Source organism: Antedon bifida, chromosome 8 (assembly GCF_963402885.1).
Source record: "Antedon bifida chromosome 8, ecAntBifi1.1, whole genome shotgun sequence".
In the NCBI taxonomy this organism is placed as follows: Eukaryota; Metazoa; Echinodermata; class Crinoidea; order Comatulida; family Antedonidae; genus Antedon; species Antedon bifida.
In genome coordinates, this window is record NC_136233.1 from 17,424,440 (window position 1) to 17,447,915 (window position 23,476).

The window sequence follows — 23,476 nt, forward strand, 5'->3', positions numbered from 1 at the left end:
AATAAATTACACATCAGTACCTTCTGCACATTTTTTAGTCACTATTGTTCCAGCCATCTCATCACAGTAGTAACCTCCTGGGCAGAGTTGGCATTGTTCTTCTTCTGCTAGGCCAGTCTCATTGTTAAATGTACCTCGAGGACAGGGTTGCCAGTCAAAGCCGGTACCTGCTGGGCAGTAATAACCCTCTGGGCATTCATCCACCAGGTTGCCCAGTATACAATACCTAAAGGATGCAATTATGATATGTATGTTCATGTTAAGCTCTATCCACACTATCAAACTTTAAGTGACAAAAAAATGTACCAATATATGGACACGATGACTTTGACTCCCATATTTGGGCACAATATGGGCTTTTTTAAAAACTAGTTTAGTGTATATTTTTAGTCAATGAGAGTAACACATACTATTAAAAACATCAAAATAGGTTCTAATTGACAGCACAGGTATTTTTTATTATTAGACAGTAGGAGGAATCTTACCATCCTTCTGGACAAACAAAGCACTCAGACGCATGGGTTTGATTCATGTAGGTGCCATTAGCACATGGTAGTGGCTCACTGGAGTTTAGTGGACAGTAGTGGCCGATGGTACAAGCATATTCAGCTGGCCTTGAGAAATTCTGACCACCTGGGCAGTAATAGCCAGGTTCACATGGTCCTGCAGGAGCTGTCATACCTACAAATATAATGTAGACAAAACATGTTAAAGAAACATATTTTTCATTAATTTAAGCCCATCTAAAGCATTTTTGTGTGAGAACCTCAGATTTTGGATCTTATTTTAGATGCATCTATGAAGCAAATTCTCGGCCAGTAGAATCAGAAGCTTAGTGTATCAGTTACAATTGCTACGAAGAAGAGTTGTGAGAGCTTAAACCCACTGAAGATACACAATGTTTTATGTTCTACTTCATTATTTTACAGTTTTGATTGTCAATAGCAATGAAAAATCAATACTAATAAACACCACTCAATATTATACATAACACAGTAGTACTACACACACCTGTTTTAGATGCAATTAATGTACTTTAGCACTCTAAAGAGAAATAATAGAAGGTTCACTTATATTTAGGGCTGAAAGTTGATTTAGGGGTTATTTTGATGAGACTATGATGATGAGTACATTAGCTCTATGTTTAAGTGCATGTAGTACTATTTATCTATAGTGTTGTATGGTGTAAAGAAGGACCGGCAAAAAAATAACTGAATTGCCAGTTTGTATTTTGTGAAACACCAAAGCATACCTTGCATATCACAATAGCTGCCAGCAGTACACAATATACATTCAGATTCATTCTCAAATCGTTCATATGGGCTGAATGTTCCTTCAGGGCAAGCTATGGGTAAGTCTGATCCCTCAGGGCAATAGTTTCCTGGGGTGCATACTTCCATAGTGCGAGAATCAGATCCAGTGGGACAGTAGTAGCCAGCACTGCAAAGGCCTGAAAAATATAACAAAATATAATGTTCACATAAATAACAATAATATTAGCATTTTTCCTCTCTTAAACAATGTTTATGTTACAGCAGTTTATGGAGCCTGCTGTTTATATCAGGTTCATGATGACAACATAATCCATTTGGAATGAACAAACAAGTAAAGGATGCCTTCAAAAATTGACATACTAATAAAAATGAAATAACAGAATAGACTTGTATACTGTACTCACCTTCAGATGACAGTAAACCAAGGCTTTCACAGTACCAGCCAGCCAGACACAATGTACAGTCGGTAGAATTTTGTAGACCTTCAGAGGCACCAAAACGGCCTGGTGGACAATGTGTAGGCTCTGCTGTACCCAGTTTGCAATATGATCCTAGAAAATGTTAGAAGATGTTTAGCTCAATTTTTAATTACTTTAAATGTAAATACTAATTTCTTCTTTTACTAGGGTAATTCTTTTGTTTTACCATTGTAAATGATTTTGTTATTTGTGTCAATGTATATTATGAAAGAAGTGCATATTCAATTTTGATATCTATATAAAGATATTAAAAACATACCTTGAGGACAAACATCAGCATCATATCCAAGATTAGGCGTGGATGTATTAGCATACTGGCGGCAATAAAACCCAGGTTCACAAAGAGCTGCAGGTGTAGTTTGTCCAACTTCCTCGCAGTAATAGCCACCAGTGCATGGAGTACAGTCATTAACATCATCATAACCAGTATCATTACCATATGTACCAGATGGACATGGGTACTGGTCAGCACGCTTTGTGCCGGACAGGCAGTAGTAGCCAGCTGGACAGGTGATTGTATCGTTGATGACTACTACACCCAATGAACTAAAAATTAAATGTTAACAAACAATAGTACCATAATTAAAGAAACCTGTTTTTCATTAAGTTTTTAATGTTATTGCTTCTGTAATAAACGTAAATCCAGTGTTTCGGTGATGAAGTCACTCAATCAAATGAAGAACTTACTTGTCACAATAGTAGCCTGCCGGGCAAGTGTCACAGTCCCACTGACCAGAGTCAGGCTGGTAGGTTCCACTTGGACATAAGAATGGATCAAATGTGTGTTCTGGACAGAAATGACCAATTGGACACTGGAATGCTTGGAAATCACTTTGACCACGAGGACAGTAGTAACCTCTGCTACAATTACCTGAAGATTTAATAGAATATTTGTATATTTCAAGAAATAATTTTAGATCTTTTAAACCTCACAAATAACATTGCTTATACATTATTATGCTTTTAACTTTTAAGAACAGGGTCATGTTTGTGCATTTGGGGAAGTTGGGAGGTGCTTCTCGCACTCTGTTCTTCTATTCCAGTTTTGGTGTTTTCTAAAGCTCTGTCTACACTATCAAACTAGTTTGACAAAAAAGTGTGATGTGTCCAAATATGGTAGTGATATTCCCAAACATGGTAGTGCTACGACATCATCATGTCCATATATGGGCACATCACATTTTTTTTGTCACATAAAGTTTGATAATGTAGACAAGGCTTTAGCCCAGACGGCCAATGACATCAATGCATAGGTCTTAGGTAGTCACAAATTGAAAGCCTGCTTCTATTTAGGAAGGATGATATATGTTTACCTGATGGAGAAGTCAGGTTATAAGCTCCACAATATTCGCCATCCAGGCATTCTGTACAATCGGTTATATTCTCATTCCTAACAGCATCACTAAACGTTCCCGGTGGACATCCACTAGGATAGGCAGATCCTTCCTCGCAGTAGTAGCCAGCAGGACATTCATCCCCTTCTGTACCGTCAGTTGGCGTAGGTGTAGTTGAGGTTAGGATACAGTAGAAGCCAGGGGCACAGAGGTTTGTGGGTGTGTCTAGTCCTGAAATTTGACAGAAAGTGCCACCATCGCATGGGGTTGGATTTCCACTACCTGAAAACACATAACATGGTTTAATTTTAATACTTTTAATAATAATAATTTTCTTGAGGGTCAATAACAAGAATATAACATGGATTAAATGTTGCCTTAGTTCTACATACATTGTGAGGATGAAAGAAATGTGATTGCAGTAAATATCCAGCTTAAAATGAATTTATTGCTAAATTAGACCATAGGATGTGTTAGACCATGATGTGAACAAAAATGAGTTAATTTGGTTACTGAAATGTAGAGATGTTCATGGCGGATGTAGTTTCAACTATAGATAGTATAAAGTCATACCTCTAGGGCAATAGTAGCCTGGCTGGCATTCCCCACCATGAATAGTATCATTACGCATCGTTGCACTTCCCTCACAGTACCACCCAGCATCACATTCATCTGTATAGTTGCTGTTGCCAGATCCCTCACAGTATTTTCCAGGTGGGCAGGATTCACAATCAGCATCGGAGAGTCCATTGGTATGGGAATTGAATGTGCCAGGTGGACATGGAAACTCTGTTGAATATCTTGTGCCATTAGGACAATAGTGACCTACCAAAGAAAACAATGGCTTATTTAACAAAAGAAATCTTAATTTAAAAGTTTTACAATATCTTAACGCAGTACTTTAAGAGAATTTTCGATAATTATAATTGATAGTCCTTAACTGTACAGTTATCTAGTGATTTAATGATACAAATTACAAAGTAAAAACCTTATTTCATTTCAGTATTTCTCCCAAATATTCCACTACTGTACATACCTGAAGGACAAGAGAAGTTTGTGAAGCCTGAAGACTCAATCTCACAGTAATAGCCTGCTGGACATTCAGTACACTCTGCTTGCTGTGTGATAGCTGCATAGGTACCTGCATCACAGGGTGTTGGAGTAACAGATGCAGCTGGACAGTAGTGACCAACTGGACATACTCCACCAACACCTAAATATAAATACATATCATATACATAATAAATGAATTAGTAAACACCAACAGCAAATATATCACCAAGAACAAAATCCAGTATAATGCAAGAAAAGAAATACACATCATTATGTTAGAATTCAAAATATTTTTGTCAGTAATCTGTAAAAATAAATTCGCATTACCTGTATAAACACTTTGTTCTGGGCAAGTACAACTGGTGTCATTGAGAGTGACATTATCTGCTCCTGGGTTTGGTCGGTCCAGTCCTGAGGTACAGAAGAAGCCAGGATCGCACACATCAGTTGGTTCAATTAGATGTGTCCCCTGGCAGTACGTACCACCATCACATGATAGACACTGGGACTGTTCTGTCAAAAGGGTTGCATTACTGTAGGTGCCTGCAGGGCATGGTTGCCAATCTAGTCCAGTACCTGTAAACAAAATCAAACAGTAATATAATTATATAGGTAACAGTTCAAATAAAGAAAACAATTTAAATTTATTAGTCAATGCAATTTCTTCTTTTTCCTTTATGAATCTTACTTGATTTCAGTGATGATAATTTGATAAAGATGAAAATGTTTAATTATAACTTCTCAATCATCATTTTAAATTACATATATACTTAATACTTTGCAAAAAGCCCATTGTAGAATTAGTCAAACTTACCAAAATCACAGAAATAGCCAGGAGGACAAGGCAACGCTGCCAGGCTAGCATTCTCAGGCACGACTGGGGTGCAATAATAGCCTGCAGGGCAGATTTCACACTCGGATGCACCTGTGTAGTTCGTGAATGATCCGCTAGGACATGGCTGGTATATCTCACTTCCGTTAGGGCAATGCATTCCTGCAGGGCATCGATAGTCAGGTGGATTTGGAACTGCAATACCACTGGGGCAGTAATAGCCTCCCCAGCAAAGCTCTAATACTTCAGTCATTCCATTTGATGGGCAGAAATAACCACCTTAAATGTAAATATACATTATGCATATAATAAGATGATTTGTTCCATTGTTGTACAGTATTTTATTATTTATATACTTATTTTAATACTATTTTTTCCAAATGAATATATAATTTATTAGATATAGATAATACAAAGAAAAAAGTCTTGAACACAAACCTGTACAGTTGGTGCACTCAGACTTGGCTGTCAAACCATAAGAGTTGCTGAATGTTCCTGGGGGACACTCTACTGGAAGAGTTGAACCTTCTATACAGAAACTTCCAGGAGGACATTGGATGAACTGGTTGTTGTCTGCACCAGAATCACAATAGAAACCTGTCAATTAATAGATATTTGATAAATGTATTTTCTTACAAAAACGTGTCTGCTAACATTCTAGTATGAATATATTTGCTTCAATTCAACGAGTAGAACCCCTTTAGAATCTATTATTAGCATTCCTCTGTTTCAGAAATCCTGCAATTTTAGTAAATGTGAATATGCACTTTATTTATTACATCTTATTACTGACCTTCTTGACACAATGGCCCAGTTTCATTCATGCCATAAGTCGGACAATAGTGACCACCAGTGCAATTTAAGCATTCTTCCACAGCTTCACGTCTTGTGCTTGGGTTGTAAGTTCCTGGTTGACAGGCCTGTGGCTGAGAACTGCCCTCAATGCAATAGTGACCAACTGGACATTCATCAGCATCACTTCCAAACAATGGTGTTGATGAATTGGATCCAATTAAGCAGTAATATCCTGTAAAAAATAATTTACAATGTATGTACTTCTTGCAAACCTATGTATACATCTCAGTTAAAATTGTATTGTAATGGCCTTCTGTTGAGTTAGTAAATGTGGCGCAATTCAGATTATGCCACTTATATTTTTAATAAACCAGAATTGAATAGTTGACTTTCAGTTAATTTATTTAATTGATTTCTAGCCCTGATTTCTAGCAACAGTCACTAGTCTACATTAAAATATAAGTTGTCTTACCTGGTCTACATAAACCTGTGGGCTGTGAGAGCCCCTCTGTCTCACAGTACATGCCATCTGAGCATGGCTGGCAGTCATTCTCCTCTGTTCTGTGTGTTAGATTGTTAAATGTCCCACATGGACATGGAAACTCAATTGCATATTTTGTGTTTTGTGGGCAATAGAAGCCTGAAAAAGAATTATATAACCAAAACCAAGATAAATAACACTCTCAAAGAGCAGTGGCATAACGGCTATGATCGCTCACTGGCTAAACCCAGATGTCAAAGTTCTTTTGTGTGCAAATACATGCTTGTATGTACAAAGAACAGCTTTTAATATCCTACCCAAACAACAGGTCTCAACTGACGCCTTAAGTAATAACAAATGTAGAGGACGGTATATCAAAACATAAATTAGGGTTTGTTCAGGCTTAGTTATTTAATTATTCATAAATGTGTATCAACCCGGGTAAAAAGTCTGAATGGGCCCTTATACAAAATACGTACAATCGAAGATGTAACTCGTACTCACCTGTGGGACAATGTGATTCATTATACAGTACAACTGGTTCCATTACGTTATCACAATAGTAGCCCATTGGACAGTCCTTACACGTCCACTGGCCTACTTGATCTTGGTAAGTGCCTGAGTCACAACGAACAGGTTCTATGCTGCCTACGGGACAGAAATGACCTGCAGAATGCAAATGTTAAATAGAGTAAGCAAAAAGATAATAACAATAACATTTCTGGAATCTATATATAGTAAAACTTAAGTATTGTATAAATACTTGGTATGTCTAAAAGCTAAACTATTAAAGTAAATATCATTTGACCACCACAATGAATAACTAACCTTGTGTACAATTATATTCAGCTGGTGTAGCCTCGTCTTGCCCTTCTGGACAGTAATAACCCCTGGAACATTGGTCAGTAGGTAGAGGGTTCCCACTACCAGCACAGTACCAGCCAGGAGAACACAATAGGCAGTCCATTTCATCATCATTGTGAGTACTGTTCAGATAAGTGCCTGACTGACATAGAGTTGGCGAGTCACTGTCTGATGGACAGAATGCACCCATTGGACAGTAGTTGCCTAGAAACAACAATAAACAAAGAATAAACATTTATTGATCTACTGTTGTACCAGTGGATGATAGATACATTGTAAAATTGGAGTGTTTAGTGTTGTCAATTCCAGCAATAAACTCTGAAACTTGCATACAAAGTACAGGCATTGTTCTTGTAGTAGCTATACTAATAATTCATTCTCCACTTACTTAATAACACCTCTGTATTTTTTTATTTCCTTTTATTGCATCAAGTAAACAATGATAATGTTGACATAACTATTCATAAAAATTGAACAAAGAAAAAATATACACAATATGTATGTAAAATGTATGTTATGACCTACCAGTAACATTGCCATCTTCAGGATTTGGCACCACTGCTTTAGAATAGCAATAAAAGCCAGCATCACATTCTCCAGAGATATTTGACAGCTTATTCACAGAACAATACTTTCCACCTGGGCAAGCTAAGGGGAACGTAGACCCTTCTGGACAGTAGAATCCAGCAGAGCACATGTCACCTGCAAATCCATCAGGGGTACTGGTGTTGGATCCCCCGCTGCAGTAGTAGCCTCCTTCACATAATCCTGTTGGCCACGAAAGACCCTCACTCGCACAATAAGAACCACCTACAATTAAATATTTTAATTCAATCCATCAAAAACTAAACAATGATTCAGTAGTCCAGATCAACTAATAAATAAACTGGCCAATTTTTCTACAAGAGCTGACAAGTAGTAAGATAATGGAATTCTTCAATGACATTAATTTAAACATTTAGGATGATTACATAAACTATAGCTCAGTTGTAAAACAATGGTTTAGTTGAAAGTTAGACCAGGGAAGTAGGTTAGTGTAGGTATGCATCAGATAAGGTTAAATATACATTATGTTTTGACATCAAAGATGTTTTGTTCGGTCATGTTTGTTATAGGATAGACATGTGATAGCTTAGGACAGACATGTGATAGCTTAGGACAAACATGTGATAGCTTAGAATAGACATGTGATAGCTTAGAATAGACATGTGATAGCTTAGGAAAGACATGTGATAGCTTAGGACAGACATGTGATAGCTTGATAGCTTAAGATAGACATGTGATAACTTAGGATAGACATGTGATAGCTTAGGACAGACATGTGATAACTTAGGACAGACATGTGATAGCTTAAGATAGACATGTGACAACTTAGGAAAGCCATTCATTGGTTTGGGTTTGGAAAATTTAGACTAGCCTAATGGCTACTCTTCATACCAGCTTAAAAAAGCACCATCCTTACCTAAACATGGCACACAATCACTGATGTTACTGCTACCAGTGAGGTTATTGAATGTTCCTGGTGGACATGGGAACTGGGTTGACCTTTCAGTTCCCTCTGGACAATAGTGACCGGATGGACATGGGTTGTCTGTATAGTTACTGGCTTGTACTTCACAATAAAATCCTTTAAAAAAAATAAAAATACATAAATTGAAATTCATAGGTAAAAATATTTATTTGTCTTATTAGAAGTCTATATTTTATTTATATATGTTTTACCTGGTTCACAAGGCAGACAAGCAGCCATGGCCACCAGAGGTGCATATGTACCAGCCACACATGAATCAGGATAGATACTCCCACTCACGCAGAAATGACCAATAGGACAGCGCCCTCCAAAGCCTGTCTGAGCATCGTCAAAATATGGACAGCTGTCATTCATTGGTGCTGTAGTAATGTTATTCCCATCAGGCTGTGGACGATCGATACCATAGACACAGTAGTAACCAGGATCACATTCGTCAGTTGGCGATTCAAGGTGTTCTGAATCACAGTACCATCCACCATCGCATGGTTTACACTGGCTTAGCTCATAATTTCCTTCCTGGTCGCTGTAAGTCCCACGAGGACACGATTGTAAATCATAGCCTAAAAACATAATTTTTTATGAATATTTCAAGCTTCGAAACTATTACAAATATAACTTTTTTACCAATTGCAAGTGTAATAAATAGTGTGCAAGAAAAAGACTTACAAAGTGATGATAAGAATAGTGATATATCAACCAACCTGTGCCTTGTGGACAGTAGTATCCTCTTGGACAGATCTCCTTTGATCCTTGAATTTGACAGAAGTAACCTGCAGGGCACTCATAACACATCTCTGCATGAGTATGGTTCACCTCACTGTTATTTCGGCATGGTATAGGATAAGCAACACCGCCAGGACAGTAGTTTCCAATTGGACAGAATGTGTCATTTGGTTCCTGATGGATCGTTCCAGGCGGGCAGTAATAACCTGTGGAGAATGAAAAAAAGCATAAACAAATTTTGTCTTTTTTGAATAATGGAGATATATGAATAATACATACTCTGAAGTTTCATCTAAAATTTACAATGGTGCTGTTTTGAATGCGAACATTCTTGAAACATGTTCAGCATTAGAATACACTAGCAGGGGGGTATTATACCTCCCTAACACTAGGATGCAAAACATGTTATGGTAGGCATACCACAAATGAAAACTGGTTTAATCTGGGAACTACAAAGATTGGACCATCAGAAAGAATTAGTTACAATCTTGGAAAATTTCAAAGATTAGAATATCTGAAGGAATTGGTTACAATCTTGACAAGCTATGACAGGTCAAAGATCAATACATACCAATAGCACAATATCCTGTTGGCTCAGTCAACCCTTCAGTTTCACAGTACATGCCACCAGTGCATGGGTAACAATCACCAGCAGAGGCCAGGTTAGTCTCATTAGAATAGGTTCCTAAAAAGAAAAGAATAATAAATTATTTATGGTTTTCTTAAGTCAGTAGGTCCCAACATGAGGGCTATAAAACTCCAAGAAAACTAGGGACCTGCTTAAAATGTGAAGGCTTGTGGAAACTTAAGGTGTCATGCTATAATTTTACTCCAAAAAAAAAAAGCATGTTTAAAATACTGTAACGCAGTCCGAGATTACAATTTCTGAGCAACTAGTTTTTGATCACAATAGACTACCTCACCAAGTTACATGGTAATACACCTTTTCAGAAACTGTGTTATTATCAACCATTTAATTTAGGCTTATTTCCACACATACTATATTCTAATACAAACCTCTTGGACAAGGCTCTGGGTCAAAGGTTGCATTTGGACAGAAATGACCAACAGGACAATCCAGTTCATCTTCGTGGACTGATCCTTCTGGACAATAATACCGCTCCAAGCATGGGCCACTTGGTTCTATCAGGTTGTACCCTTCGCAGTAGTAACCTATAACAATGATATGTATATGTACAATATAACTAGACTACAAAGTTTTGGTTTAATAAGTCAGCATGTTGGAGATAATTTGAGATGTATTGGCAGATTACAGATTGCCTTTTCAACTTGTGCGAAGTTATTCAATGATTAGTTTAAACAGAGGGAGATTAGTTCATACATGCACAACATTATTTGGGTGTAGGTAGGGTAGAAGAAACCAACCTTTAGTACAATTAAGACATTCATCGACAGCTTCCAACATTTGCACTGGTGAATATGTTGATGGTGGACATCTTTCTGGCTCATCAGTTCCTTCAGGACAGAAGTATCCTTCTGGACAAACATTAGCATCAGTGTCCTGATCTGGTGTGCCATCAACAGCATTTCGTCGACAGAAATACCTGTAAAAACAAAAAAAAGAAAATGTCCGATGTGTAGAAAACTTGAGTTATACTGCATTTCGTCTAGCAACAGTAACCATTAATTTGACAGAAACAAATCTCAATATTCAAAATTTTATATTACTGACCCTGCGGAACACAATTTAGTGTATGTAGTCTGAGCCTCCTCATCACAATAATAGCCACCAGGGCATGGGTTACAGTCATCCGTCTCGTTCAGGCCAGTACGGTTACTGAATGTACCTCTTGGACACTTGAACTCATAAGCGTATCGCGTGCCAGCTGGACAATAATAACCTGTTGAAAAAATATTTTGAGATAAAGTTACTGGTAATGATGATAAATGAATTATTTACTGATGATAATGTTAATAGTAATTGTGTGATAACCAAAAACAAATAACAAATAACTTTTACCTGCAGGGCAAGTGGAATTCTGAAAGAGTACCACTGGTTCCAAAGTATTATCACAATAGTAACCTTGAGGGCATTCTTTACATGACCCTTGACCTTCTTGATCTTGGTATGTTCCGGACACACAACGCACTGGTTCAATGCTACCAACCTCGCAAAAATGACCTTTAGATGAAGGTGTTGAAATTATAACAGTTATTGAATACATACAACTATGCACACTCCAGATATAACAATGGTAGAACAATTACATTGCATTTCAGTTGAGTACAATAATGCTATTGTTTTAACAATGCTATCCAGATTGAAGAATTGGGAGAGGCATTAGATCTAACACAATAAAATACAATACAACAATATTATATTGTTTTATTTTATCTTAGATCAAGATTAGAACAGGATCTTTTTTGTTCCCGTTATTGTATTGTTAGTAATGAGTAAAACAATAATTTGATTATATTAAAAAATAAACATTGAATATTAAAACATACCTATTGGGCAAGTATAATCTGGTGGGTTTTGAATTTCCTGGCCTTCAGGGCAATAATAGCCTACAGTACACTTGTCATCAGGGTATATATTGCCGTACCCTTCACAGTAGTATCCTTCTGAACAGCTAATACAATCAGATAGCTCTGTAGGAACAGAAATAATCATTACAATACAATTGACAAAACATCAACAATTGCAAATGATGTGAAAAAACTGCTGTCTAAAAAAAGGTACATAATAAATGATATGGTTATGTTAAGTTATTAGGCTGTTTTCTTTGAATTGTATATTTTTTGTAAATGTTTTTCATATTTTCGTTCCAACACTTCACCTGCACCGAAGACCAGAGTACTGTAGCTTTGGTTGAGGTGCAAGTTTAGCATGTTATTGGACACCCTGCCTAAATGAGTAAATATATAGTATTAGTAGTAAATTTACAGTAATGAACATTACCTTTATTGCCGGTTGTGTTGAGGTAGGTTCCTGGTGGACATGTGATACCTTCCCAACTTCCGGATGGACAGAACTGACCAGAAGGACATATACCACCTGATAATTAATCAAAACATAGTGTTCACATACAGTAATATTTTTCACATGCTTTGTAATGTGATATTGAACATCACATTTACTTGAATTTACTTACTTAAATTTGTCCACAATTTCAGTTTAACAAAACTACCATAAGATTCTTAAACAACCCATTGTTATTTTGTTTTAAAAGAAATAAATGTTAACTTGAATTGAAAATTTTAATAATTCTCAAATTCACTTTATTATCTTTAAGAACAAAAAAGAAAAAATTTAATGGTTTTTCAGAAGACTCTGATCAGGGAGTTCTAATTACAACTCCCTGCTCTGACCTAATGATAAATTATGCTCTAAGCAGACAACTCCCTGCTCACAACTCACAAAGGCTACATTGCACTTTGTAAACAATGAGCCATGCTTTATTACTTCAATCATAGGGCTTTCAGAATAAACTGTGATTGGTTAATACTGATTGGCTAGACTTTTTATATTGGCTACCATTATACTGGGAATATTTTTCCCATTCCTGATGGTGGTATAAAACATATACATATTGATGTATTGTGTACAGTATTTCATTGCTTGGATTATGAATATTTTTATCAATTTTTATTTTTGATACATTACTTTTCAAAGTGTACCAAGAACAGAAAACTGTCTTGTCTATGATTTGACTAACACCATCCTGTAATTATATTGTAACTGAATATTTAAAGAAAGCCGTTTTGTCTGATGACATACTTTGCATATTCCTACTTTTTACTTACCCGTGCTGTCTTCCGGTTTGCTAATACTAGCCCCAAGAACACAATAATACCCTTCTGAGCAATTGCCTGTTGGGTAGGATAACTGAGACGAAGCACAGTACATGCCAGGTAGGCATTCAAGAGGCTGTGAAGACCCTTCTGGGCAGTATTGGCCTGGTACGCAGTGACCACCTTGGGAAGGGTTTGTTGGCTGAGCAGCAATAGAGCCATTTAGACAGTACCAACCAGGATCACATAAGTCAGTAGGCCATTCAAGGCCAGGTGTTCCACAGTATGACCTGTGTTAAATGAAGAAAGAAGAATAACATATTGTGGTATAAAAGAACATTTGCATGGAAATGCTATCTTTATTTTGCCTATAAAACTAAAGATCAAAATAAAACATACTTAGTTTAAAATGTTTGCATAAAACATTGATGTTGAAGCCTTCATAGCACAATGTAAAATAATATATTTCCGTCAAGCAACATTTAAACTTACCCTGGTAAACAGACAGTACAATCTGAAGGTTGATATCGTTCTGTAAGATTGTTAAATGTGCCTTCAGGACAAGGATGCTCATAGGCTGTCGCTGTGTTCAATTCACAGTAGTAACCAGGAGGGCAGGCTTCTGGTACGGTTGTATTAATAGTACAGTAGAAACCAATTGGGCAGTTCTCACAACTTGACTGTCCAGTCTCGTTTTGGTAGGATCCTGCATTGCAGGCTGATGGCATGCCAGAACCTACTGGACATTCATATCCTATGGATAATAATTCAAATAAATCATTACTCTTTCTGTGTCTCTATAGCCAAAGTGTGTGAAGTATACAGAAAGTAAATAATTATGAAGATACAGCCCATAATGTGGGAATTAGAAATATGATGCACATTTGGCAGTTGTTTGTGTGTTTGTATTGATGGTGTGGTAGTTAACAATTACCATAACTAACTACAGAAAAATAAGTGTGCTCTATAGTATGAGGATGAAAGTGATAAATGCTGTTGTATTGGAGAAAAATCCTACTTTACCTAGAACACAGGTTATAATACTGTACCTGTTGGACAGATTCCACCAATAGCAGAATCAGATGGCTGGAATTCAGAAGATTTCCCCAGGCAATAAAAGCCAGCACTGCAGTCAGGACCTGGTCCGGTCATATTGTAATTGGGACAGTACTTGCCGGCATCACAATCAATACAGTCATCCAGGCTTTTTCTGGACTGTTCAGTGCTGTACAGAGATTACAGTAATGATTATCAATCCCATTATGAAAAATGAAATATGCAATTTTTTTAAGTGTATTTTTCAAAATATATCTCAAAATTAGATATTTTAATCATTAGCCAATATGACACCTATTCATTTACACATTTGCAAAGTAGTTAAACCATAGGTCTATCATGCTATGTAGCTAAAGCTATTGAATTGAAATTTGTACTGGGAAGGATTTTTTTTTTAAATCACAGAGTGTGGGGTGTGATTGAAGAGGGGTGGCGGTTGGTGAGTATAGGGAGATATTGGCATCCAGGAGTTATGAGACCTATCAAATTAATCAGAATTGTACTGAAGATTTTAAACTAAATTTGAAACCCACCCTGGGGCGAGTATAATTGCTAGTAATGTATAGAATTATCAATAAACAGCCAATCCTAAGATCAAAGGCGAGCTCAGCATCCTATGGTTCGATTGCCTTGACTGGACTATAGATTAATATCAGAGAATCTCATTTGAAATGGAGAAGTTTTAACATTTGTCCATCAATTTTACTGATTATCTGGCTTGAGAGAGAGAGAGCATGACATGACAACAAAAGGCGCAAAAATTAGATCCTCAGTCAATTGAATCAAGGAAGGTGAGCAAACTACAAAATATTTTGTTTGGATTAGGAAAATCGAAAAATTAAAAACTAATAAAATGGGAAATTAGTAACAAGCCCAACAGATATTTTAAAATAGCAAGTACAACATTTCAAAAGCTTATACGCAAACACTTCCATAAGCTCTGAACAAATTAAAACATACCTTTCTGAATCTGAAAAGCTTTCGTAAGGAGAAAAACAAATTTGCGAAGGTTGCGTTACTATATGAATGTATAAAGGCCATTTTAATGATGGAAAAAAATCACCTGGATCAAATGGTCTTAAGTGTAGAATTGTATGTGCGGTTTTTGAGATAATTAAAATGTTGCTTTGTAATAGGCTAATTGAAAGTTTTAACTTTCAATAATTATCCTTTTCACAAAAAACGACAGAAAATTTAAATAATTGGTGCCCCATTACACTTCTGAACACAAGCGATAGATTAAATTATTAAATCAGTAGTGAATTAAGACCAAGAAGGTTATAAAATGCTGTTTTGCCAGTGAAAAAATAAAAGTGCTGGTTTCTGCCACAAAAGAGGAACAAAATGCATCTAGAATAAACAATGGGCATGCCAGATGCGCATTGTGGAAAAAATGTGTGCCAATTTTGTCTTTTAGTAAACCAAAAGAGGTCTGGTAGTAGAGCATAAATGGTAGTCTGATGCACACCAAGTACCAGGATGTTTTTTTTGTATTTCCAAACAATTAGGAAAAAGTGCACCTTTAGCAGATGATCACGGTAAATGGAAGATCTTGCTGTACGATATTCAGCTTTTCAAGTTTCTTCGAATAAGATCCCTGTTCAAATAACTGTTTTGAATTGCTGAATTATTTGTTTACAAAATCAATTGATTTTCTAATTTTCAAGTGAAAGATAATATTTACCCATATGTTCCTGGAGGACATGGTGTGGGTGATCCACTTCCCTCAGGGCAATAAAAGCCTTCAGGGCATAGTCCATAATCGGTACTGGTCGTGTCATCAAATGGGCCTGATTCATGCGCCTTTCTATCTGACCAATATCCAGCTGATATATTTCCATCTGGTTCTGTCAAGCCAGAAATGCTACAATACATCCCTAAATGAAGTACGGTCAAAAGAGGCGATTTAACGATATAATAATATACAAGTTCTTGTATAGCGCCGAATTCCAAAATGAATGGATCATTGCTCAACAACATGCTTCTCCCCTAAGGGTTACATCATGTCAGTGCAGCCACTTTAAGGCACTCTCTCATCTGTCCACAACACAGTGGCTATGTGTGAACTAGCACTCTCGTCTGTCCACAACAGAGTAAAGAAGAAGATTTGTAGAACCATGGAGCGAATGAGCCTCGAAACCTTGCCGATGTTATGGCTAAGGATTACGGTTCCAATCTCTCGGCCTTCCATTCACCAGACATACACCCTTAGAGATGTTACGCATCAAGACAAGAGGGAGGTGGTGAACATTCATCAGAGCGTACATTTATTCCTTTCATGCCCAGCGATCTGCGATTAACCATCCCACTGTTTACCCTCTAAAAATCAGTTTCATGGTTTATCGGTAAACACAACATTAAGTAATTATATAATGTTACACTTCAATTCAAATTAGAAATGAAGACTTTCCTACCTGGTAAACATTCAGCGCAAGCATCTTCTGTTTCCAATTTTTCATGAGCACCAAAATATCCTTTAGGACATGGGACTGGATCAGACGGTGCCTCTGACCCACCAAGACAATAAGAGCCTAGAAAGAATGAAAATGTTAATCTACATCTATAGGTAGTGACAATAATGTCATGGTAAATAATCCTACTTTCATATTAGATAAAATAAAACAAAAGACTAATACTTAAATATATTTTAAATACATTACCAAATTCTAACAAACAATTGTACTGGATTAAACAAAATGACATGATGTTGAGAGGAAGTTGGACTATCAATGATAAACTTACCTTGAGGACACAATACAGGATCATTGTCTGGTACACAATGGTAACCTGGTAGACAGTCTAAACAAGCGTCCATACCAGTCTCATTTGCATAAGTACCAGGTGGACAGCCTAGTTCTTGCTTACCATCTGGGCAATAATGTCGTTTTGCACATATGTTTCCTGTGATGTTATCATTTGGGTTCATACGATCCGCTCCCGATATACAGTAGTACCCTGCTTGGCACTGACCTTTAAATATAATAAACACTATAATGTAAACAATTTTAAAAATCTCAGAAACCAAACATGCCGTAGAAACATAATCTATTTCATTCTATGTTCATACTTTGCATAAAAATGTTGAAAAAATAAAATAAAACACACAAATGTCTGAACTTAACATGACCTAAAGTGCACTAAAACAGCAAGGACCCAAACAACAGTTACAGTTACAAGAAATTATAATTTTGGCATTCACTTAACCCTTCAACTGTTCTTCAAAAATATTGGAGACCAAGTTAATTGTCTGTTGTCCCTTTTTTAAAATAATGCGTATAGTGTACTATTTGATCAGTAAAACCACTAGTTTGTATTCTCAGATATGACAAATCTATTAAATTTGCATATTTATGTATAGTAATTTGCATATTTATTTATAGATTTTTGCATATATATGTATACAAACTTATTGACTAAATAAACAAACCTGTTTTATCAGAAAGACCAGTTGCATCACAGTAATAGCCAGGGTCACAGTCAATACAATCTTCCTCTGCAGTAGCCCCTCTGTAATCCATGTAAGTACCCTTAGGACACTCTACCATACTGGTCGCACCCTCAGGGCAGTACCTACCCTCATGACACTGATCGCCCCATGTTAAACGTACAAAGCCTATAAACAAATTGTACAAATACTAATAAAGTAATAAATGACATCACCTAGCAAGAAAAGTAAAAGAATCGATATGGATCAGAACAACAGAAAAACAACATGAACAGAGACCAGAGAGGACAAAAACTCTTATGATGGCATGCTACTCAGTTGCACCCATAAACATCCAAAGGGTGGGCACCAGTGAAAAGCTGACACAAGAACAGAGAGCAACAACACAAGAAAGCATCGAGATACGATGAGTGAATTCGAACTATCAACATATCACTCGCGTGAACAAGGCAACCTATGCTTGTAGTCTATGTTTTATTGTTTACCAAAAGGAAAAAATACAAACATAATTTCTTCAGACATTATCATGAATTTACAGAGACTAGAATATCTGTAAGAAGAATGTTAATTTACCATTTGAAGTATCATTATTATAGACAGGATTATCAAACTCAGCACCCTCGTAGCAGATGTGCCCAGCTTTGCAGTCACCAGTAACAGTTGTCTGGCCTGTGCCAGAACAGTACTTCCCAACAGGACAGATTGTACAGTTGTCAATGCTTATCTGGTAAGGCACTTCTGAGTAGGTTCCTACATGACACAACTCATAGATGAACGCTCCAGAACCACAATATGTACCTGATAACAAAATGAAGGGTGTTGTAAAAACAGAAAATACTTGATGGAAAAAAACAGTTACTTAAGTTACTTCTGTAAGATTAAACCCACATGGTTAGTAATTAGTTAGTCATTATATCAAACACATTAAGTATGTGGAATATGAGCAAATTCCTGCAGTTTCAGACAGGTATATTAAATATTTTTACTAAATTTAGGGAATTATGCAAATTTAACACTTTATACTGTTTGTTGATAGCCAGTAGTGTTTTCCCCCTATTTATTTTGTATTTGAGGACAATAAAATATTGATTGATAAACAATTACCGGCAGGACAGGCAGTCTGATTCGTCATTCCTTCCATCGGACAATAAAATCCTGGATCACATACAGTACAATTCCCTTGTCGATCAAATGGCTGATACGTTCCTTGGCTACATGGAAAAGACTGTGTTGATCCTTCTGGGGCATAGTAACCTGGCAATGCGAACGTGTCAGGAGTTGGAGTAGATGAGCCACTCACACAGTAATACCCGGCCTCACATGGACCAGTGGGCTCTGAAAAATTGAATAGATTTATATTATGTTATGTGAAAACATTAAGAAACATTGTAAGGCACTTTATATAGTTCTTCAAAAGTGAAAATTTAAAATTGTTAAGCCTACCTGGTGTTCGTGCATTGCTGCAGTAATACCCTGGATCACATTGCCTGCAGCCATGGTAGTTCACCGCACCAGATACATTACTGTACGTTCCTTCTGGACATGGACTACTTTCAAATGAACCTAAAAAAGAAGTTTCATTAGCTGCTGCCTGCACTGTAAACTGAACACAGGTTACTATACTTTTGTATACTATGTCTATGTCAAAGTACATTTTATGCGTGTGATTTGATTAGTATTAAATGAATTTTGCACTGGTTTTTGGAGAGTTTGCAGTCTTCAAAATAGTCTGCTAGGGAATTGACTGTATTCTAATTCTAATAAACTGCTGTACTAATTGAATTATAATACTTTGGAACTGTATACGCCTAGAATTACAGACACTAAAACTTGGTTCCCACTAGCGACCCAACTATAAGCCTATTTCCAAAATCTTGCACTACACATCCAACCGTCAAAATTACAAAATAAAAATTTTAAATACCAAGTATACAGTAGCCACCAGGGGGGCATATCTCTCCTGTCACTCCATCAGTTGGGCTTGACTTGTATGCACCCTCATAGCAAAGATATCCTGCATCACAGGGTGCTCTAGGTGTAGTAAGGCCTGGAGCATCACAGTACCATCCTGGGTCACACAGCGGACAGCCTTCCAACAACTCAATTTCTGTAAAACAAAAAAAGGTTTTATTATTATACAACATGTTTAATTCATACACACATCTGATTGGTTAATAGCTCTGAGTGTGATTGTATGTAGTAAGGTCAGCATATGTAGCTTAAAAATACCAATACTGTAGAGTATGTAGAGTGAATCGTATTGTTATTGGAGAACACTAAAATAGTTTTGGAACGTTTGCAACTTACCTGTTGTATTGCCATATCGTCCAGCAGGGCAAGGGGTAGCTGCAGAAGAGTTGCCAGGGCAATAATATCCCCGAGGGCAAGAGACAGGATTACCGGTACCAAGTGGGCAATAGAAACCAGCTGGACAATCAAGACAGTCTGCAAGTGTTTCTCCACCATATGTACTGATGTAAGTAGTAGCTGGACATGGTTCCTAAAAAAAACAGAAATTGTAAGCATTCAAAAGTGAAATATAACTGTGGTCTACCTGGCTCTGAATATGTTTAATATTAAAAGTAGGGTAGGGTATGAAATTTCTGTAAGCAGACAAACACGCATTTCTAATCATCGGTTGAAAACTTCCATTTGTTTATATGTGATATTATAATATGTTATATGACAGATTCTCTCCTTTTAAGTATATTACTTTGTTTGCACAAAAACGTTGTCCCTTTTGTAAATAACTATACAGTATACAAATAGATTCCTATTGATATGCGCCAAAATAAATAACACACTGTCACTCTATACATTTCATTCAGATTCTGAGAGTTCTAATAATTACATATTCATTTAACATTACTGTTAAATCAATTACCTGCTTTGAACCATATGAACCAATATTGACCGGGTTTACTCCATACGGATTTGTAAAGTTAGTAGGGCAAATATAACCCGGTAAGCACAATCCTGAGGGACTGTCAACACCTTCCAAACAATAGGAACCGGCATCGCACAGTGTACAGTCTGTGACTGCTTCTAGTCCAGTGCCTGGATTGTATGTTCCTATTGGACAGTTAATTTCTTCAGGGGTGGCTAAAAAATAAAGATAATAAAAAAAATAAATTAAAAGTTGCATAATTTCAACATAAAATTATTTGTATTTTGTCGTTTATTTAGTTAGGATATTTTTTCAGCAATTTCATTCAATGGTTAAATCGTAACAACTGAGAAATCTTTCTTAACTTCACTTTATTTCTTTTTGGAAACACATGGTGTACCCACAAACCTTACTTTACTAGTGTTTATTCACACTGCCCTTTAAACAATATTGTGTATGTTATTGCCAATTATGGGGATATTTACTATATCAGGTTTATCATATACAATAGATTTGATAACATTTGTACTATATTACCTTCAGGGCAGTAATGAGCCATACTGCAATCAGTAGCATCGTCTAGTGAGTGAAGTCCGGCAGGACAGTATTTACCAGCTGTACATCGTTTATTGTTCAACATATCAGTTTCTGATGTAGAATTACTGTCACAGTAGTACCCAGCCTCACATGTCTTACACTCGCTCTGACCAGGCTCCGAGTACATTCCAGTGCCGCATTCGTAAGGGTTAATTGTTGCAACTCCGCACCAGTAACCAGCAGTACATGCTATACAGTCATCCTGGTATTTTGCTGACTCTCCTTCTTGCATGTTTGTGTTGATGTTCATTCCATAAGGCATGTATGTACCGGCTGAACAATTTATGGGTGTTACGGTGCCATACTCACAGAAATTACCTTAAAAAAGAGATTAAAAGTCCTATAAATTACAATTGTCAATGTTAGTTGGGTTTTGGCCTGGGTTTAGAAGATTTCCAGTATTAAGGAAGTCTGGGTTAGGGAGAGTAACTGTATTTGCCAAATGCTTTTCATAAACAAATTTTAAAGTTTACCTGTGAATATGTGGAGTGAAGGGTGGTTTGGTGTCTAAAGACCTTTCAGTGGAAATATTTTTTCCAATGAATGTGACCTTAAGGCTTAGGTCAAGAGAATTACCTTGGGTGCAGTTTTTACAATCTCCTTCGTCATCTTTTCCATAGTCCAGATTGTAAGTTCCATTTGGACAGGCAAACTCTTCAGCAAATGCTGTTCCCTCTGGGCAGTAGTATCCTGGAGGACACAGGGCTGTTTCTTCTGGTTCTCCACCTAATCCATTGGTTAATAAATGTTAAAATTAATGTTGTTTTCATAAACATAAATGGCATTTTGGTTCACAAAAATGATGAAATGTACAATCAAATTTTAGCCCATACCTACCCAGTCACAAAAGATATTGCTAGTGATCTAATCTGTTTGTTTGTTATTGTTGAAAATTAGACTTAAATAATCCTTATTTTACTACTATATCAACATATTCCAAACATTTAAAATGAAAAGTAAAATGCATACCTAAGCAGTAGTAGGTTGGTGTGCAAAGAGTACAATGGGATGCATCACTAAGGTTAGACAAGGGTGAAAATGTGCCTGGTGCACATGGGAACCGATCTGGACTGGGTGTCTGGGCCGGACAGTAGTAGCCTGGCTTGCACGGTTGAGGCCCATTTACAGTATCATCTGCAAAGAAACATTTATTTAAATATTAACATTTTTGTTGAAACTACTATAACTTACAACTGTAATAATTAGATTGCATTTTTGTTATTTAATGTTTTATTCAATCTCATTAAAAGGTTGTTAAATGTTCAAGATTATAAAAGCTGAAACCCTATAACCCGATATAAAAGCATCATGTTCATATGGGCACATTGTTTTTGTCACATAAAGTTTGAAAACCCTGGATCCGTCTCTGTTGGTAACTGAGTTTTAAAAACAGAGTTCTAAAATGTAAAACTGAAAAATACTAAGAAAGAGTTTCTCAATGCAGTATTGTTTACATATTATTCTTTACTATGCATCATTCCAACAATATTTTCTTTTAAATTATGAACATAATATTTTGTACAGTACATTTTAAAACATTTGACATCAATGTCGCCATATTCATAAAACTGCAGTTGCTTTCACACCTTCGGTAATAATGGAAAGAGACTTACTGAGACCAGCTGTTCCCCAGCCACAGTACATGCCTGGTGGACACACAGTGCATTGCTCTGATGATGGAAGGTCAGTTCTGCCAGTGTATGTTCCAGGTGGACATGGATATTCAGTATCTATAATGGTACCTTGTGGACAGTAATAACCTGAAAAATGGAAAGATTTGCATCATTGACATTTAATGGTATTATAGCTGTGTAATTTCAGTTTTACACCCACAGACACATGCCGGTATTATGGCTATGCATTACGGTTCCACTGTCTTAACCACTCGGCCACTCACTCAGTTATTAGTTCAAAGTACTGCTTCATGACAAGTAAAATGTGCAAATGATTTTTTGTTACAAATATCAATTTACCTTCAGCACATGGATGTGTACTATTTGAAGATCCTGAGAGAGGACATGAGCGTCCTTGATCACACAGCTTACAGTTGTATTCGTGGCCTGCCCCTTCATCTGGGTTGTATGTACCAGGAAGGCAGCTTTGGGGCTGAGTGTTAGGCTCTGCAGCGCTTCCATATGGACAATAAGTTCCAGATGGGCATGTCTTACACTGGGAGGAATTCTTAAAGCCCATAGCATCACTGTAACACAAATTATAAACATTAACTTTGTTCAAGGCAAAATAAGCAACTCCTTAGAATTTTTTTTTTTTTAGAACAAAAATACAACATTGCAAATTATAGTTAAAATCAGAAATTTTTTATTTAATTACCACAAAAATAATTTTAAATAATTGGCCTAATATACTTA

General features: G+C 36.6%; 1 protein-coding gene across 5 annotated transcripts in view; it reads right to left on the bottom strand.

Annotated features, from left to right (window-relative positions):
• Positions 1-23,476, bottom strand: part of LOC144850438 (uncharacterized) — a 77,875-nt gene that overhangs the window by 35,913 nt on the left and 18,486 nt on the right. For 2 of the 5 annotated variants that reach the window (XM_078707714.1, XM_078707715.1), the window contains 45 exons: positions 23,081-23,307; positions 22,721-22,867; positions 22,077-22,241; positions 21,684-21,833; positions 21,048-21,425; positions 20,508-20,725; positions 19,931-20,123; positions 19,548-19,730; positions 19,067-19,186; positions 18,728-18,958; positions 18,197-18,421; positions 17,606-17,791; positions 16,921-17,148; positions 16,593-16,709; positions 15,863-16,055; positions 14,172-14,347; positions 13,615-13,876; positions 13,135-13,412; positions 12,290-12,385; positions 11,836-11,979; positions 11,348-11,509; positions 11,060-11,228; positions 10,753-10,931; positions 10,384-10,539; positions 9,938-10,051; positions 9,345-9,572; positions 8,835-9,203; positions 8,575-8,739; positions 7,638-7,922; positions 7,077-7,316; positions 6,753-6,914; positions 6,240-6,407; positions 5,766-5,999; positions 5,411-5,569; positions 4,955-5,251; positions 4,468-4,716; positions 4,124-4,300; positions 3,661-3,912; positions 3,067-3,369; positions 2,441-2,624; positions 2,013-2,299; positions 1,679-1,825; positions 1,253-1,450; positions 486-681; positions 21-226 (listed from right to left, as the gene is read on the bottom strand). In XM_078707714.1, the coding sequence (XP_078563840.1) occupies positions 21-226; positions 486-681; positions 1,253-1,450; positions 1,679-1,825; positions 2,013-2,299; positions 2,441-2,624; positions 3,067-3,369; positions 3,661-3,912; positions 4,124-4,300; positions 4,468-4,716; positions 4,955-5,251; positions 5,411-5,569; positions 5,766-5,999; positions 6,240-6,407; positions 6,753-6,914; positions 7,077-7,316; positions 7,638-7,922; positions 8,575-8,739; positions 8,835-9,203; positions 9,345-9,572; positions 9,938-10,051; positions 10,384-10,539; positions 10,753-10,931; positions 11,060-11,228; positions 11,348-11,509; positions 11,836-11,979; positions 12,290-12,385; positions 13,135-13,412; positions 13,615-13,876; positions 14,172-14,347; positions 15,863-16,055; positions 16,593-16,709; positions 16,921-17,148; positions 17,606-17,791; positions 18,197-18,421; positions 18,728-18,958; positions 19,067-19,186; positions 19,548-19,730; positions 19,931-20,123; positions 20,508-20,725; positions 21,048-21,425; positions 21,684-21,833; positions 22,077-22,241; positions 22,721-22,867; positions 23,081-23,307 (9,203 nt within the window). Of the gene's footprint in view, positions 1-20; positions 227-485; positions 682-1,252; positions 1,451-1,678; positions 1,826-2,012; positions 2,300-2,440; positions 2,625-3,066; positions 3,370-3,660; positions 3,913-4,123; positions 4,301-4,467; positions 4,717-4,954; positions 5,252-5,410; positions 5,570-5,765; positions 6,000-6,239; positions 6,408-6,752; positions 6,915-7,076; positions 7,317-7,637; positions 7,923-8,574; positions 8,740-8,834; positions 9,204-9,344; positions 9,573-9,937; positions 10,052-10,383; positions 10,540-10,752; positions 10,932-11,059; positions 11,229-11,347; positions 11,510-11,835; positions 11,980-12,289; positions 12,386-13,134; positions 13,413-13,614; positions 13,877-14,171; positions 14,348-15,138; positions 15,212-15,862; positions 16,056-16,592; positions 16,710-16,920; positions 17,149-17,605; positions 17,792-18,196; positions 18,422-18,727; positions 18,959-19,066; positions 19,187-19,547; positions 19,731-19,930; positions 20,124-20,507; positions 20,726-21,047; positions 21,426-21,683; positions 21,834-22,076; positions 22,242-22,720; positions 22,868-23,080; positions 23,308-23,476 lie in introns of those variants that run through there. The other 3 variants (XM_078707718.1, XM_078707719.1, XM_078707716.1) reach the window with 3 other exon arrangements.